Genomic DNA, 18,962 nt, shown 5'->3' with positions numbered 1-18,962 from the left:
ATGTTTCTTCTTCTGGCAAAATAATTTTCTGTTCTGCTGAACAGATACAGAACCCCAAAAACAAAAAACTTTCCTAAATGGGGTCAGGTTGGATTTTTGCACGTTAATTATCCAGCGCAGACTTTCCAGATAGCTGCAGGCTATCTGAAGGTCTTTCCTCAACTGCTCTTCTAAACTTGTCAAGAGCAGAAGATAATCTAGGTAGGGGATTACCATCACACCTTTGAGCCTCAAGGGACCTAGGACTTTCGCCATCACCTTGGTAAAAATGCGAGATGATGACAGCCCGAAAGACAGTGCCCTGTTACAGGTGTTGAACTTCGTACCCTGACCTCAAGGCCAACCTCAAAAATCTTTGGGAGAGCTTTTTGATTGGGGTGTGCATATAGGAGTCCCTTAGATCAATTGATGATATAAAGCACTCTGGAAAAAGCAGGTTTTTGAACGAAAAGATCCAGTCCATTCAGAAACAGCTTGTATTGTACTGCTTTGTTCAAAGGTTTTAAGTTGAGAATTAATCAGAATTTTCCTGATGATTTTGCCACCAAAAATATGTGGGATTAAAACCCCACCTCTTCCTCTCCTGACGGGACCGGAACCACCATTCTTTATAAAATCAGATTCTGAACCAGGTTTTTCAGAGCAATATCCGTAACAAAAACCTTTTTGAAGGGAACCTTTGCAAACTGTTTCGTAACCCGTGCTGACCAGATTTCGGATATACAGACTCGACGTTCTCTTCTCCCATTGTGGAAGGAATGCCTGTATTCTTCCTCCCACTGGAGGCAGTGGGTAATTGGGATTTTTCGTGCTGTGCAGGAGAACAGAAAAGGCATCCTCCATTTTCTGTGCCTTTCTCCGATGCCCAAACCTTTTCTTTCCTTACGGCTTATCCCCTTGCAAGCTTCTCTGTCCCCCTGCCATGTCTTTAACCATAAGGTCCTTCATGCCGAGTTAGACAAGGCAGCAGAGCGAGCTGTCATGCATATGGATGCTGCGGAAGCTTCCGCTATATACCATACAGCTCTTGTGATTGTAAAGAAGGAATCTAGAATCTCTTTGTCCCCACACTGATATGCGCCTTAAGCTGGTTTAGCCAATGCTCCAGATTTCTTGCTATGCATGTGACTGCACTAGCTGGCTTCTAATTCTCCATTGTGAAATGCCATGCTCGCTTCAGCAGCAGATCCATCCTTTTGTCCTTTGCCTCTTTCAAGCTCCTGATGGCTTCATAGAAGCCAGAAAATCACTAGAAGCTAAACTGCCTCCTCTCTCACTGAAGCAGAAATGCACTCTTTGCATAAAGGTTTTTTCCAAGCATCTGATAGTTTACTCTTGCATGAAGGATATCTCCTCTTGCTAGATTCTTTTTCACTGCTCTTAAGCCTAAAGACAAAGCAAAAAGGAACAAAACCACTTATCCACTGACTAACCTTAAACGCACCCAGTGCAGTCAGAGCCCAAACCTCTACACCACCAATGCACTGATCTCACACACCAAGGATCCAGAGCACAAGACAAGCCCTCAGCTACCAGGGGGAAAGACACCACAGTGCCCTGACAAGAAAAGCAGCATAAAAAGGTTTCCCATAGGAAGCCCTCTTCTACCTGGGCTTTGCCGATGCCTCTGCTTGTCCCCAGAACTGCAGTCGCTCCTGACTCCTTCATAGAAGAGCCTGCAGTGTTCCACATGGCTGTGTCTCCTGGTCTCAGCATCCTGGAACGCCACTGCGCTGGCCCGGGACCGGAAATAGGCACTGACTGGGTCCTGCCCCTTCCCCCTGCGTCTGAGACTGACGCTGCACACCCGACCAGAAGCTCTACCCCTTCCCAGAAGTGGCCTTACGGTCATACCCAGATGCTGCTGGAAACCAAAAACATGGCCGCCACCATTGCCACAGGGACATCAGGGCTACAGGCTATCTGGCGGTACTGGCTCTCCTTAAGCACTGAAAAAAGGAGAGCGGAGCCAGGAACAGGCTCAGCCCACCTGGGACTCTCTCTGTGGACAACCCTTGCTGCAAGAAAACAGGTAAAAAAAAAACAAAAAAAAACAAAAAAAAAAAAAAAACAGACCTCTTTCAGGCAGCACCTGAGAGAACACAGTCCCTGTGTGTTTCTACCTGGCCAGAGGAACACAATAACTGAGGACTATGGGGAAAGGCTTTCAAATTTGAAGTCTATATGGGTGTGTATGTTTATTGCTGCTCAAGGTAGAGAGACTCCCAATCTCCAAGAACACCTCCTCCTGTAGGTGCTAGCCCAGCTCATGAATAAGCGCTGTTTTTAGCATGAAATGCGTTTACCTGCCAGTCCACCAACTAGATTTCCACTTTATGTATTGGGGTTATCTTGGTTCAATAAAGTGGACTGTTTGGAGTGCAGCATTTCTGACTTCCTTTGTTCTCATCTTTGTGGGTGTGTGTATTCCCTGCAAGAGGAGGAGGAGCTGCATGCTCTCATGTGCTGGCCTGAAAGACGTTTTGAGAAAGTATGAAAAAAATAAAAATAAATAAATGTTAAACAGAGAATTTTGTTTTAAAACTACTTGTGCAGGCGAGCGGCAGCTCTGGGCAAAGCGTCACATCCTTATGTCGCTTTCTATTTCTGGGTGTGCGTGTGCCCCCTGTGCCGGTCCAGGGAGAGAAGAGAGAACACAGTGTAGCAATTGTAGGTACAGAGATGGACGCAGTCATCCATCCTGCTAAGGATCCTCCATTTTGTATCATTCTCTCTCTCCCTCCAATCCCCCTCCCTCAGGAATGTGGTCTGTATGTATGCGGAGATCACAGGCATCAGGCACAGCGGGATAGCTTCATGGTTATAAACCCCAATTAGCCTGGGCCCAGTATGTCTGTGAGACTCTTGCTTGGAGGTGATCATAAAGCTATCAACCCAGTCCTTCGCTGGACTTCAAATGCATTCCGAGATAGCCGTAAAACAGACATCACATCTAAAACCCACTTTTCCATATAATGTCATATCTTAAGCTAGGAAATAATTACAATGAAGCAAAGCATATATTCGGATAGCTCAGTTTAATGCGAGTCGCCTGATATCTTACACCCCTAGTTGAAGTCTACAGGAGAGCAGAGAGCCATATAGTTCTAGCTGAAATAGTGAGATATGGCATATTTGATGTCGGGGCATTCAGGATATCATTCTGCATATTAATCTACTAGTGGCTAGGCTGCTACATGTCCCTATGGAAGGTTATTGACCATGATATAAACTGGGAGGGATTTGGTCATAGCCTGAGTTCCCCCACCTAAACACCCCTCCCCAAATGAGGCGATTGGTTCTCTGCTTTAAGGAGACACCCTGCTGGGTTCCTAGAAAAAGGCTGTTATGCTTGGAGCAGTAAGTTGAAGAATTCTCCCTTTTTAACATCAGGAACCAACTTTGGGAGAAAAGGCACCCTTTTGCTCTGACACTTGAACGCTGCTTAAACCAAGGCTGACGGCATGTATTCTCTCTAAACTTCTGTTATCTCTCTGTTGTGGTATTGCGCTCTGTATTTATTTATATATATATATATATATATATATATGCTACATCTTTCTGTAAATATTTGTATTGCACCATTTGACCTTTTTAGTAATAAATTCTATTATCTGAAAAGTGTTGAACTGTTTCTAAAGCTCTTTAATGCAAACTGAGAATCCCTGTCTCTGAAGAGCGCTACTGTGTGTGTTTTAAACCTCTATATACATCTGCCTGCTGTGACAGTGTGTATACAGACGATTATTCAAACATCATAGTGTTATTGCTAATATTGGTGCATTTCCTCCTTCTCTGTACAACAAGGCAGTGGTGCAGTGTGAAGGGTTAATTGTGTAATTAACCTGACCCAGTAACAATCACTCTCAGGCTGCAGGTACATAGATTAGCTGGACCATTTGTGCAGGGTGCAGCTGAGCGTGGCATTGTTACGCACGTGACAGCGCGGTTTTAGATTGGCTAGTCCTTCGGTCACAACTTGGTTAGAAGGGCTGGGGGTCTGACGCCGCGACCGTCACACAGCACTGAGTAAAAGCACTACATTTTACACACACGTTAGATTAGCACATTCCTTTAACCCTTTGATCACCCTGTCACTCAGCCAGTGCCATTAGTCAGTGTATAGAATTTTTCACTGATCACCATAATACTGCCACTAGTGACATCAGATAACGTCAAGGTCTGTAAGCTCCCCTTCCAGCCAGGGTCAGCTAGCTTTAGATTATCCGCACACTATAGGTCGCTGATCACCACCATTACCAGTATAGTGTTTGTACGGATCAATATATTGATCCCGAGCAAAACTATACTTGAGCCTCCTTAGTATAGTGTTCCCAAAAATGCAGTGTTATCAGGATCAGCCCAGTTTGCTGTCAGCACTAGCGTTTAGCTGCTCCGCTGTTTTTCACAAAAGATTTGTATCAATTGACTGAGGGTCAAAGCAACTTACACATACAACAATACATCGCCATCCACCCAAATTCAGCTCTTGCCAGACAATTTGAATGGAAACCAATTACGGTTTCTGAATTTAAAACTTTTTTGGGCCTGACCTTCAACAATCGGCATTACAAAAAAGAATGAACTGCAGTCATATTGGTCCACTGACTTGATTCATCGTATGCCTGTGTTCTCTGCGGTTACATATATGCCCAACAAGGACCTGGTACGTCGCTGGATTTGAGTAGTAATACCAAGATGATGCCTGCAGCTACAGGCATCATCCTGGTATCGTTTTTTTTCAGCTGGTGGTCTACTTTCCAGTAAAAACAATTAGCCGCTCGATCGCTTTTAGAAGCAGCGGGAAGGGACTTTCAGGGCGTGTATGTGGCTAGGCTGCCAAAAAGTCTCTCATATGTGGCATCCCCATACTTGGGAGAAGCAGCAGAATGCATTTTGGGGTGTTATTGCACATATACCCATGGCATTAGTGAGCAATATACAGTGGATATAAAAAGTCAACACACCCCTGTTAAAATGTCAGGTTTCTGTGATTTAAAAAAATGAGACAAAGAAATAATTTCAGAACGGTTTCCACCATTAATGTGACCTATAAACTGTACAAGGGTACAAAAGAATTTCCAAGGCATTAGATATACCATGGAACACAGTGAAGACAGTCATCAAGTGGGGAAAGCGCAACAGTGACATTACCAAGAACTGGATGTCCCTCCAAAATTGATGAAAAGACGATAAGAAAACTAGTCTGGGAGGCTGCCAAGAGGACTACAGCAACATTAAAGGAGCTGCAGGAATATCTGGCAAGTACTGGCTGTGTGGTACATATGACAACAATTTCCCGTATTCTTCATATGTCTGGGCTACGGGGTAGAGTGGCAAGACGGAAGCCGTTTCTTACGAAGAAAACCATCGAAGCCCGGCTAAATTTTGTAAAAACACATCTGAAGTCTCCCAAAAGCACGTGGGAAAATGTGTTATGGTCTGATGAAACCAAGGTAGAATTTCAAAAGATATGTTTGGCGCAAAAACAACCCTGCACATCACCAAAAGAGCAATGAAACATGGTGGTGGCAGCATCATGCTTTGGGGCTGTATTTCTTCAGGAGGCACTGTGGCCTTAGTCAAGGTAGAGGGAATTGTAAACAGTTCCAAATACCAGTCAATATTGGCACAAAACCTTCAGGCTTCTGCTAGAAAGAGGAACTTCAGCATGAAAATGACCCAAAGAATACATCCAAATCAACAAAGGAATGGCTTCACCAGAAGATCAAAGTTTTGGCATGGCCCAGCCAGAGTCCAATCGAAAATCTGTGGGGTGATCTTAAGAGGGCTGTGCACAGGAGATGCCCTCACGGTCTGACAGATTTGGAGTGTTTTTGCAAGGAAGAGTGGGCAAATATTGCTGAGTCAAGATGTGCTATGCCGAGAGACTCATACCCAAAAAGACTGAGTGCTGGAATTAAATCAAAAAGGTGCTTCAACAAAGTATTAGGTTTTAGGGTGTGCACACTTATGCAACCATATTATTTTAATTTTTTATTTTTCTACCTAAACGATTTAAGTTTGTTTTTCAATTGAGTTGTATAGTTTATAGGTCACATTAAAATTCTTTCATAAACTCAACATGCCTATCAGCAAATTCCTTGGGGTGTCTACTTTCCAAACGGGTCTTTTGGGGGGTTTTTGTACTGCCCTTGCATTTTGCACCTCAAGAAATATGATAGGCAGTCAAAAGTTAAAGCTGTGTAAATTCCAATATATACAGTTAGGTCCATATATATTTGGACACAGGCACAATTTTAGATTTTTTCAGGTATTTACCAAAACATATTCAAGCTCTAGTTATATACTGGATATGGGCTGAAAGTGCACACTCTCTCAGGTTTAATTTGAGGTTACGTAAATCCAAATTGGAGGAAGGGTTTTTACAGCTCTTAAGAGTAGTCACCCCCCCTTTTTTCAAGGGACCAAAAGTAAATGGACAATTGAATATAATCATAGATAAAATGTTCATTTTTGATATTTTGTTGAGAATTCTTTACTGGCAATGACTGACTGAAATCTGGAACCCATGGACATACCAAAGACGGGGTTTCCTCTTTTCAGATGCTTTTCCAGGCTCTAACTGCAGCTGTCTTCAGTTGTTCTTTGTTTGTGGGTCTTTCTGCCTTTAGTTTTGCCTTCAGCAAGTGAAAGGCATGCTCAATTAGGTTGAGATCGGGTGATTGAGTTGGCCATTGCAGAATATTCCACTTGTTTTCCTTCAAAAGCTCCTGGGTTGTTTTTGCAGTGTGTTTTGGATCATTGTCCATCTGGACTGTGAAGAACCGTTCAATCAACTTTGCTACATTTGGCTGAATCTGGGATGACAGTATATTTCTAAACACTACAGAATTCATCCAGCTGCTTTTGGTCTTCTGTCATCATCAATAAACACCAATGACCCAGTGCCACTGGAAGTCATGCATGCCCATGCTATCACACTGCCTCCACCATGTTTTACAGATGACGTGTTTTGGATCATGAGCTGTTCCAAGCTTTCTCCACACTTTTTTCTTCCCGTCATTCTGGTACAGGTTAATCTTAGTTTCTTCCGTCCAAAGAATGCTTTGCCAAAAAAACATCTAAAAAAAGCCAGACCAGTTCTGGAAAAGTCTAATCTGGCTTTTCTATTGTTCAGGCTTATGAATGGTTTGCACCTTGTGGTGAACCGTCTGTATTTGCTCTAGTGAAGTCTTCTCTTGATTGTAGACTTTGGCAATGATACTCCCACCTCCTGGAGAGTGTCCTTCACTTGTCTGGATGTTGTGAATGGGTTTTTGTTTACCATAGAGAGGATCCTGAGATCATCCACCATTGTTGTCTTCCATGGACGTCCATGCCATTTTATGTTGCTGAGCTCACCAGTGCATTCTTCTTTCCTCAGAATGTACTAAACTGTTGATTTGGCCACTCCTAATGTTGCTGCTATCTCTCTGATAGATTTGTTTAGTTTTTGAAACCTTACAAATGGCCTGTTTCACTTGCATGGACAGCTCCTTTGAACACATGATGTAGGTTCACAGCAATAGGATTCCAAATTCAAATACTACTCTTAGAATCAACTCCAGACCTTTTACCTGCTTAATTGATGAAGAAATAACAGAGTAGCCCACACCTGGCCATGAAACAGTTTTTGATTTAATTGTCCAATTACTTTTGGTCCCTTGAAAAAAGGGGGGATGGCTACTCTCAAGAGCTGTAATTCCTAAACCCTTTCTCCAATTTTGATGCACATACCCTCAAATTAAACCCGAGAGTGTGCACTTTCAGCCCATATCCATTATAGAACTATAGCTTGAATATGTGTTGGTAAATACCTGAAAAAAATCTAAAATTGTGCATGTGTCCAAATATATATGGATCTAACTTTAAACCATAGTTTGCAGACACTAACTTTAACACAAACCAATATACACGTATTGGGATTTTGCTTGCCAAAGACATGTAGCAGAACACATTTTCGCTTAAATTTATGACTGAGTTTATTGGATATTTTTTTTTATAAACAAAAGTAGAAAATATCGGGGGGGGGGGGTTTCAAAATTTTTGGTCGTTTTCCATTTATACCACAAAAAAATAAAAAACCCAGTAGTGATCAAATACCACCAAAAGAAAGTTCTATTTCTAGTTCTACCACCTGCCTGAAGTTTGTATGTTCTCCCTGTGCTTGTGTGGGTTTCCACCGGGTACTCCGGTTTCCTCCCACACTCCAAAGACATGCTGGTAGGTTAATTGGCTCCTGTCTAAATTGGCCCTAGTATGTGTATGTATGAATGTAAGTTAGGGACCTTAGATTGTACGCCCCTTGAGGGTTAGGGACCGATGTGAATGTACATTATATATGTAAAGCGCTGTGTAAATTGATGGTGCTATATAAGTACCAGAAATAAATAAAATAAATTTGTGTGAAAAAAAGGGCATAAATTTTGTTTGGGTACAGCATTGCATGACTGTGCAAATGCCGGCTGAAATAGCGCAGTGCCAAATAGCAATATATGGCCTGGTCATTAAGGGGGGGGAAAACTTCCAGATGGCAAGTGGTTAATCACTATCAACTTTGCTCAAAGCTAAAAGTTTTGCCTTAATTTATACTTCAAGTCCGATTACCCCAGTAACAGATGTAGTGGATAAGTGGAATTGAGTATCAACATCTTGTTGCTGGAGCCCTAAGAAATATACAATGCTGGTGGCTATACCAACCACTAGAATCTATATATAAATATTGAAAATTATGGTTTTACGTGGTCTGACCCTTTAATACAAACATCATGAGCTATGTACATAGCTGCCCGTGTTTTTCTTTAATAGAGGACCTTATATTTAACAAGTAGTCAACCTTTAAAACACCTCATCACAAAACACCATATACAATTAAAGAGCTTAACCAGACTGCCAAGTGAATACCTTACCGTCATCAACATAATCAATTGTGGTAAGATGCTTGATGCGGTTACACAAAACACTCTCCTGTCTGCGTAGTTTGCTCCGTTTCTCAGTAATTGGTGTACTCCCAGAAACAGAGTCTGGAGAATGCATATCTCCACCTTGATTAAGTTCTACGCAATACTCAATTAAACCACTCATCAGCTCAGCCTGGAAAAAAAAAAAAAAAAAAAACAGATGTAATGTTAAAGTGTAAAACTATAGCAGTATTTTGTCATAGTGCAGCTCCAGACAAGAATCAAAAATATTCAATGAATTTCAGTTAATTTCCAGAAAACACTGCCACCAAGACAGACAGAACATCCTCTCATTTACTTGAAACTACAATTGTCATGTGAGAAACACAAAGAATGCAATAACTGGCCAACTGAAAATTCTAGGTGCCTAGCTTTCTCTAACTTAAGGATCCAGAACCAGCCTGTAGCAAATAAAAATCAAACAAAATATTATATATCTCTATACTTGCTCCAGGTTACTGACTGAGAAAACAGTAAGTGCTAAACCACACTTTTGTAATGTTTTACAGCTTTGTACATCAACACGTTATGTGCGTCAGCACAATGTGGTGTCATCAACTTTGTGGTGCACTACACTGCCCGAGTGCTTTGGGGTACCATTCAAACATGCATTGGGTTGTGTGCAAAATGCAATATGTCTGCATTTTCCCTTGCATTGGTGAGTTGGCAGCTCTTTTGTTTGAATATGTTGCCTGTAAGCAAGGTCTTTTAACGCAACAAACCAGAACAGCAAAGTATATCAGGGCTTAAAATTTTGAGTCTAAACCTACTAGGCAGGCACAAACGTTACTCTCCACCAGTTGCCATACCCAACCTTTCCCAGGTCCGCCTCCAACCCCAGGCCCGTCCCCAACCACACCCCCTTAAAGCTTAAAAGTAGAAAACATACACAGTGTGCATATCCTGACAGTCTGTAATATGTGTATGTTTTCTACTTTTAAGTCATGCATTGTTGTACTGCAGCTCAACCTCACTGAGTCTTTTGATTCTTTGTATTAAAAAATAATTTGTTGCAATAAACATTTGTTTTATACCTGTGTACACACTTTTTTTGCCTTTCAAAGTCCCAGGGAGCTATTGCCATAGTTGTTGTCGGTTTCAATATTTGGGATGTTGGCAAAAACAGTGTAAATGGTGGGGCATTGTACCCAATTTCCTAGTCTTTGAAATCTCACCAGGCCAGACAACAGTAAAATACATAGGTTCTAGCCCTTTCTCTCTTTATACAAAACTTAAAACAATTGAGTGGTGCTCCACTCTAACTGTGATAAGGAGTAACGACCTGTAGTGTGCATGCAAGCAGCTCACCTTAAGCTGGCCATACACAAGTAATTTTCCCCAAGGCGGTGGAGAGCGGGCCTCTCCTCGTGTCCCCCAAGGTGGTGGAGAGCGGGCCTCCCCTCGTGTCCCCCAAGGCGGTGGAGAGCGGGCCTCCCCTCGTGTCCCCCAAGGCGGTGGAGAGCGGGCCTCCCCTCGTGTCCCCCAAGGCGGTGGAGAGCGGGCCTCTCCTCGTGTCCCCCAAGGCGGTGGAGAGCGGGCCTCTCCTCGTGTCCCCCAAGGCGGTGGAGAGCGGGCCTCTCCTCGTGTCCCCCAAGGCGGTGGAGAGCGGGCCTCTCCTCGTGTCCCCCAAGGCGGTGGAGAGCGGGCCTCTCCTCGTGTCCCCCGCGGTGGCGAAGAAACCGGAAGTCGGCTTCACAACGAGGCTTGGAGTGCAAATCGATCCCCAGGGCCTGGCGATCGCATTGAAAGCCACCCACTCCATCTGTGCTCGCTACAAAGGGATTTCCCCCCCCTTGCATTTGGCAAGCGGACATTTCAAGCCCTGGTATACATAGTTGCTGAAAGGACACTGACTAAACAGAAGTATAGGGAGGTCTAGCATTTCTGCGCCTCCTGAAGAAAATGTTTGTTGCCTGGCTAGCTCAAACTTAAAGTGTAACTAGTTAAAAAAAAAAAAAAAAAATACACACCACACAACAAAATAGATGGCATATTTGATGGAGACTGACACTAGCATTATCTACCACTCTTCCATTAAGGATAAGCTCGTCTTTTCCAAAAAAAATAAATGCACATCTTTTTTGCAGGTAAAAAAAAAAATGTGCATTTATAATTTTTTTTATTTACATTGCAGCCTTGCAGGGCCTTGTGAAAGAGGGTACAGGAGACGTTACCCCGCCCGCTGTCACAAAGCGTGGATCGCTGCTGGTGTGAGGAAGCTGCATAGGAGCATGTTACGTGTTACACCCTAAATATGATTGTAACATACTCCTAAAAGGTGAACTTAGCCTTTAACTATAACAGACCAAACTGTCCAGAAAAAGGGGCAGAGAGCAGTTGCATGTAAAGATATGCACGGTCTCAGCTGTTAAATGGTTAGAGCAGCTGTCAAACAGCTGGGGGCATTTACTGCAGCAAATGGGATGAAAGTAGAGGGAGACCAGCATCATGCAGTACTGGGAGCTGTTAATTACATTGTAAAAGGTGGTCTCAGAGCAAAAGCTGCTAGAATCAACTGGTATTTATGAAATATTTACTCATACCAATATAAAAAAAAAAAAAAAAAAAAAAAACTTTGCACAAAATTATCAACAAGCAGAAAGGGAGCCATTTACACAACTTCAGCCTGAACTCCTCCTAGCTATGCTCCTCTGACATGTTTCTCCCTGCCTATGGGGCTAAAAGTGGTTGTAAAGATAAGAGGCTTTTTACCTTAGCACCAGTTCACACTACATGCGTTTCAGTGTGCTTTTTTCTGAATTCAAAATGCTCAGAAAGTAGGTTAATATGGTTGTCAATGTCATAGTTCACATCAGAGCTTGCAGTTCCAGTGTGTTCTGGTTGAACAAGAGGCTGCATTTTTCCTGCACAGAACTGTACTGGAACGCGGTAAAATGCATCAAAAACACACCAGAATGCACCAAAAAAATTTCCCTATTTAAATTGAAAAATAGAGGGGAAAAAGTGAACCGCAACACGTCAAAAATGCACCGAAATGTGCCAAAAACGCGCATGCAGAAACAATCTGAACTGCGTTTTTATGGTGTGAACCGTCCCTTAATGTATTCTTGGCATTAAGGTAAAAAACCTTTTACACACAGCTCCTTCTAAATACTTATCTGAGCCCAATCTTGCATGTCTGAAGCAGCTCCCCTCAGGGCTCTCACAGGCTTGGCTGCTGCTCAGTCAAAACCTGTGAGCAAAGAGCAGAGAGCAGGGCCGAGCCAGGCTATGTGTCTGAATAGACGCCAACAGCCTGGCTTGTGAGTGGGCCTTCACAAGTGCCCCCATAGGAAACAAGCTTCCTGTGGTGGGCACTCGGGGAGGGGGGGGGGGGGGCTAGGTGCCATGAGCGCTGGCAGGGAAGCAGAGGAGGATATGAGCTTTTGAACACAGTTGGCAAGCATGACAGGTTTGTTATTTTAATGAAAAAAGAAGCTTTAGTATCACTTTAATCATAGGTAAGAGAGAACATCTGTTCATGCGGATGATGAGGACGTATAAAAGCCTGCTATTTCGGTTACGTTCTCATCACTATGATTAAGTCCCGTAGGTGAGGCAAAACATATGATAGGAGTATAGCCAGGAGGAGTTCAGGCTGAAGCTGCATCTTTACCTCTCTATATAGTGGCTTGGTTCTGGTGTGAAACGTTTCCATCTTCTGTTAGGTAGATCTCCACTGTCATTTATTTGCTGGCAAGGTTTTTGATGTATATGCATTAAAAAGGTAATTCCTTTTTTTTTCTCTGAAAAATGTGTTACTTGCTTAGATTGTTCACATTGCTAGCAAATATCAGCAGCATGCTCAGATCCTAGAAGTCTACCTGAAAACCATAAGCCCATTTGTCCAATGACTATTTTGGTCTTCCAGCTGCAGTGTTGCAGAGATTGCTTCTGGGGAGCTTAACAAGAAAGATACAATATACATTACTAAATTATTCCTGGAATATCACCTGTTTGGAGTATATTTTTAGCAACTTGTTAACTGGTGTTCCTTCATTATTACCATCAAACTCCAGCCATAGAATATGTTCTTCCCTCTCTGGATATGTGTGGTCCCAGGACAGCTCTGAAAACTTTAAACTTATTAAGACATGCTGTGAAAAGAAAACAAAGATGTTTTGGTGAAATTGATCAAATAAAGCTAATCAATAACTGATGTTTGAATTTACTGCACACCATATATGGATAGAAATAAGCAATATTTAAATAGAATGACCACAATGGCAAAGTTAGACATATTTCACTGCTTTAACAGTGCGTTACTATTACATGTATGTATGATTGGTTAGTTCATAAAATTTTTGGGAAGGGCCCCTGGAGAGTACGTCACTCAAATGGAACAATGTTGCTTGTAGAAATCTGAAGGGCAGGTCGTGGTTTGTTATCTCTTTAAGCATGGAATATACATCAGTCCATAAGGGGCGTATGTGAGGGCAAGACCACCAAATGTGTACGTGCGTCCCTTTGTCAGATTGGAATGTCTGTGAAAATGGGGTGGAGATGTGTTGGGGTACGATACCATCGGCTACAGAGTGTGTAATTCATTTCCTGGATGTTGATTGAACGCTTGAGTAAGATCAGCCTTCAGGTCCCTATTCCAGGCTCCCCCCCCCCCCCCTGGCTTTTTGTGCAGTGTCATCATCCAGAGGGGTGTCAGGTAAAAAAAAAAAGAGAGGGTGGATCTTGAAGAAAGTAGAATTTGCAGGGAAGCAGGGTAGCAGAGGCATTCGAACTCTGTCAAGGTTCTGGTATGGCATTAATGTCTATGTGCGGCATTTAACATATAACAAATCTGAAAGTAGGTCCATCTGGGAAGAGGTTCCAGTCTAACAAATTCTAGGTGGTCTTGGAGAGAGCGAAACGTACATTATGATGGTCAAAGTTTTCTTCTGCTGGCAGTAATGAAGTCCAACAGTGTTGGAGGAAGGGAGGTGCATTCCCGGGTGGAAATTCTAGGATTATGGATCCAGAAGCAGCATGACCCTTGCTAGGAATCAAGCAGAAAAAACAGGGAATCAAACTGTCTAAACCAATCTTATACTGCAGATAAACTTGAACAGCTTGAGCAACATCCAAAAAGTGAAGCACCTTCTACTTAGGATGCTTAGGATAAGGATAAAGGAAGACAACACAATGTCCTGATTCAGGTGGAACGAAGTAACCACCTTAAGTAAGAAAGGGGACCAAGGCCTCAACACCACCTTATCCAAGTGAAGAATTGGGAAAGGATGCTTGCAGAAAAGCGCAGCCAACTCCGAGACCCTGCAAGCCAAGGTAAGGGCAAACAAAAGACAACCTTGCGCTTAAGGAGCGACAAGGGAATCCCTTGGAGAGGTTCAAAATCCCTGTCCCTCAGGACTTGGGTTTCAACAGACATGCCAACAAAGTTAGCAACTGTAGGGCAGGATGGAAGATCAGACCCTGCAACAGCAAATCGGGCCAATCTGGAAGAGCCCACAGCTCATCGGCCTTGAGATTATCAGTATCTACATTTTATAACCATCTTGGCCAAGCAGGTGCTTGCAGAATCATCAAAATACCCTACACCTCTATCTTGCACAACAGACAAGGAAGACACTGTAGTGGTGGGATGGCATATATCAGGGAAAACTGATCCCAAGGGGTCACTAGAGAATCTCTGGCAAACTCCCGAGGATCCCTGGTTTGGGACGCTAATCTTTCTATTTATTGAATCTGGATGCCAGTAGATCCACATCTAGGGTCACCTACTGCAAACAAATGTCTGTAAACACGGATGATGGGTGAGACCTACAGGGACTTCAGGAACTCTACTTCCCCACTAGGGGATCACTACTGTGGATTTGTAGAGCATGCTGTGTTCACCTTGTACTCAGTACCCTAGAGATCACTGACCACAGGATAAAAACCGGTAGCTTTACAGGACGTCCCACTCTTGCAAGTGGGGTCCAGGTACAGTTTCTCTTGGCCTACTGGCAGTAGTGACTAATCCAGATAAAGCCCTCCTCCTCCCCAACTGAACCTTAGTTGAGCTGGGAGAGGTTATGTTTTTTATGGCCAGTGTCTATTCACCTGGAGGTGGCAAAATAATTACAAGTAGTCTTGAATAGGAAGCTCTCTGTATCCCCTAATAACGGATTAAGAATGTATTAATTTTTAAAGCAGGATATCAGTACTGGGTCAACTAAGCCTTTTAGAAATCAAAACGGAAATCACTGCTACAAAGCACAAAAACGGGTCAGAACAGTTTTTCTCTACATTACCTACAAGCTGGTTGGTTGAAATTGACACACTACTAGTCATCATTCCAAATATGGAAGGGTACCTGACAATACCATAGACCAGTGGTCACTACTTGGCGAACCGCGGTCCGCAAACAGTACCAGCAGCGCTGCTGCCTGGACCGCCATGACAGATGCACCGCTGAGCAGGGCGGTCGTCATGGCAACATGACATCACATGTGCGCCCCACCCCGTTAAGCTCACTGTCTCTCCGGCTCCCGCTCCCTGCCTGTACACAAACGTCCAGCATGGATCACGGCACAGTACCTGTCTGCCCTCAAGGTAGGGAGTAGTCTTACAGGGGCACTCTGAATGTTAAAGGGCACAACATAGAATGTGCTCATCAGAGTGTCCCTTATTATATGTTAAGGGGCACTCTGATAGGCACATACAGAAAACAACCGATACTTCATTAGACTATTCACTTATTCATTCCTTATGGTAAAGTATTCCTTTAGGCTATTTCTATATATGCAGTCTTTATGCCCACACTTGGCTAAATAAAACTTTACGTAAAAAAAAAAAAAAAAAAAATGAAATAAAAAGAAATACATGGGATACTATTACTGGAAACAAAAAGAGAGAGAGAGATAAAACAACAGTCTAAAAAAGAGGAGGTCCTGCCAGATAACATCAAAACATATAGGAAAATCCAGAAGTCGGGCGTGGCGTTGAGAATAAATTGTCACTTTTCAATAGGGATTAAAACAGTACCAGCCAATGCGACGCCGTATACTATAAACCAAGTCCATTCACAAAGGGGTCCACGCAGGCATCATTTTACCCCAAGCCACGATGACATCAATGCCCGGTTTCACAGAGGAGGAAGGGGAGATCCTGGAGACAAGGAAGGATTCAGCAGCTGCTGTGTCCCTGAGACGCTGCGGCCAAAAGTGGACAAACAGAGCATTTTTTTTTTTTTTTTGTCTTACATTGTAGAAAAGAGATGTGGGGTATTATTGAGCCCAGATCTCTCCATAAAAAGGACCTGTCACTGCTTATTTCTATAACAAGGAATGTTTGCATTCCTCGTGATAGGAATAAAAGTGATTAAAAAAAATTAAAATTAAAAAAAGGGACAGTGTAAAAAAAAAAAAAAAAAAAAAAAAAAAAAAAAAAAAAAAAAAAGGTAATAAATAATATATAGTTAAAAAGAAAAAAAAAGTCCCCCCATGCTCACGCACAGTGGTGAACGCATATATAGGCTTTGCCCACATATGTAAACGGTATTCAAACCACACATGAGGTATCACCGTGAACATCAGAGCGAGATACATAATTCTAGCTCTAGACCTCCTCTGTAACTTTAAACTGGTAACCTGTAGACATTTTTAAAGCGTCACCCATGGAATGTTTTGAGGTCTGCAGTTTAGCACCATTCCTCCACCGTGTGCAATTTTAAAGCATGACTTGTTAGCAATCTATTTATTCGGCGTAACATCATCTTTCATATTCTACAAAAAAATTGGAGGTATGTGGTTTTTTTTATTCATTAAAGTGTATTTGTTTCCAAAAAAATTGAGTTTGAAAAGTATATATATTTTTAACAACTGTCCATTTTGGTTTCTGTTTTCAGCCAAGTGCATCCTGAATTTTCGGTTTTGGTACCAGAATTTTCATTTCGGTGAATCACTAACTGAAATGGAACATGTGTGTAGCACACAAAGCTGGCGTGAACAAAGAATTACTAAATTTTAATATCTGTTCCCTGTGAGTGACTTTTCAAAGCCTTGTATGCAGTGGATCAGCAAGGAAGACAGGAAACTAATACAATGTTAGGGCAAGTTAGCTATGGCATTTTAGTGCAGGTTTCCTTTCAATACATAGACAGGCAGCTATATCTTTCCATTCTGTGGCCTGAATTAGTATCATATAACAATGTTTTTGAGCTTTTCAGAGCCACATTTTACAAATGTTACACATCCAGGAGGTCAGAAGTTTCCACACTGTATAAGTGAGAAAAACTCCTAAAAAAAATCACAAACTTTACAAGCACAGAGTTCAAATACCTTTTCCTTTCGATCAATAACAGACACTCCTTCCATATTAATAGCAACTGACACGGTCTTGCGTCCAGCTCGGTTCAGAAAGCCTTGTGCTGGTTTGTCAATTTCTCCCATGAAAAAAGCACACCTGTAGATACATATAAGGATTGATTTACTAAAGGCAAATACACTGTGCACTTTGCAAGTGCAGTTGCACTCATTTTCCTGAGACCTTATTGAATGTGATGAAGCTCTGCTAATTTTCATCCTCCAATCATATGCAAGCAAAAATGCTGTTTTTTTTTTTTTTAATTCCATCTTACTTGCATATGATTGGGCTTGTTTTGTTTTTTTTATACAAAGTAAAGCTTCACCACATTCACTAAGCTCTTCAGAAAATGAATGCAACTGCACTTGCAAAGGGCACAGTCTATTTTCCTTTAGTAAATCAACCCCATAATATTTTACACTGAATGGAGAAAAAAAAACAAAAAAAACAACACGCACACAAACACAATAGTTTCTTTGAGTGTGATGAGGGCAAAATATTGCAAAGTTTCAAAGAAGAAATTTAGGAATTATAAATCAAAAGTTCTGTGGGAGGTAAGTGCTATGCACAATTTACACTTACCTCTGGAACATTTTTTCTTAAAAGAGAAGTGTAGGGTACATGCTTCAGCTGTCCCATGTAGGTTCTTAGGCCGAAGATAGAGAGATCACGATTGTTGATTGCTCAGTTCTCAATCTGCTCAGCGCAGAAAGCAGCGATTGTCAGCCACTGCTCCCCGCTTTGCTCCTCCAGCACTCACTGGTGCGCATGGCAGGTCATGAGGTGGGTGCGGCTGGTTTCGGCTCTCATCAGCACACTGACAGCCAGAGCCAGCTGTCAATCAGGCCGCTGGATGTATCATATTATCTGGACCCTTCTAGAGCCCAGAGGGGCTCCGCCACATCAGACAGTGGGCAAGAGACAGCTATTAGTAGACTCTGGGTCTCAGGAGTGCAAAACTAAGTGCACTCTTGTGATCTACAAGAAAAGTATTGCCGAAAACAAGCTTTGGCCATATTTTAGGATGAAAATCCACCCTACTGTATTCTACTCTATGGCTGCGTTCAAACGTGAGCACAGCGATTTGTTGGTGTTTTGCATGTGTTCTTAATTTGAGTTTTTGTGTACATATATAAGCATTTTAGAAGCATATTTCAAGTGTTTTACATGTGTATTCAAGCTTTAGATGCTTTGCTTTAGCCAATGGAAAGCACTAGGTGGAAGAGACCAGCTCTTAGAGGCTCAAAGATGCCTGAAATACGACTGAAAAACTGAGCATTTTCAGGCATTCCTATTGAAGTCTATGTGGCTAAAAAAGCCCAAATCTACACCAAAGGTAGCTCCTGTAGCTTTTTGAGCTTCAAGCTTTGAGTTACAGGCATCTGGGCACCTGTATGTGCATAGTTACCATTGTAATACAGTGCAGCCAGCACTTAACTTTTGACACATTTTGTTGTTACAGCCTTTTTTCAAAATGGATTAAATTAATTTTTTCCTCAACATTCTACAAACAATACCCCATAATGACAACGTGAAAGTTAATTTTGAAATCTTTGCAATTTATTAAAAATAAAAACTAGGGAAAAACAAAAAAAAAACAAAAAAAACATGTACATAAATATTCACAGCCTTTGCCATGACACTCTAAATTGAGCTCTGGTGCATCTTATTCCCACTGATCATCCTTGAGATGTTTCCACA

At 42.2% G+C, this 18,962-nt stretch overlaps 1 protein-coding gene across 1 annotated transcript in view; it reads right to left on the bottom strand.

The window, feature by feature from the left end:
- FRMD8 (FERM domain containing 8) overlaps positions 1 to 18,962 on the bottom strand; it is a 58,749-nt gene that overhangs the window by 8,834 nt on the left and 30,953 nt on the right. The window contains exons 8-10 of the mRNA XM_089653606.1: positions 17,237 to 17,360; positions 12,917 to 13,060; positions 8,913 to 9,096 (exon numbers count right to left, since the gene is read on the bottom strand). Coding sequence (XP_089509732.1) covers positions 8,913 to 9,096; positions 12,917 to 13,060; positions 17,237 to 17,360 — 452 coding nt within the window. The remainder of the gene's footprint in view (positions 1 to 8,912; positions 9,097 to 12,916; positions 13,061 to 17,236; positions 17,361 to 18,962) is intronic.

This window comes from Staurois parvus, unplaced genomic scaffold (assembly GCF_062004578.1).
Source record: "Staurois parvus isolate SC_StPar_1 unplaced genomic scaffold, SC_StPar_1.0 ptg000715l, whole genome shotgun sequence".
Classification (NCBI taxonomy): domain Eukaryota; kingdom Metazoa; phylum Chordata; class Amphibia; order Anura; family Ranidae; genus Staurois; species Staurois parvus.
This window is presented reverse-complemented; position numbering and strand designations above follow the sequence as displayed.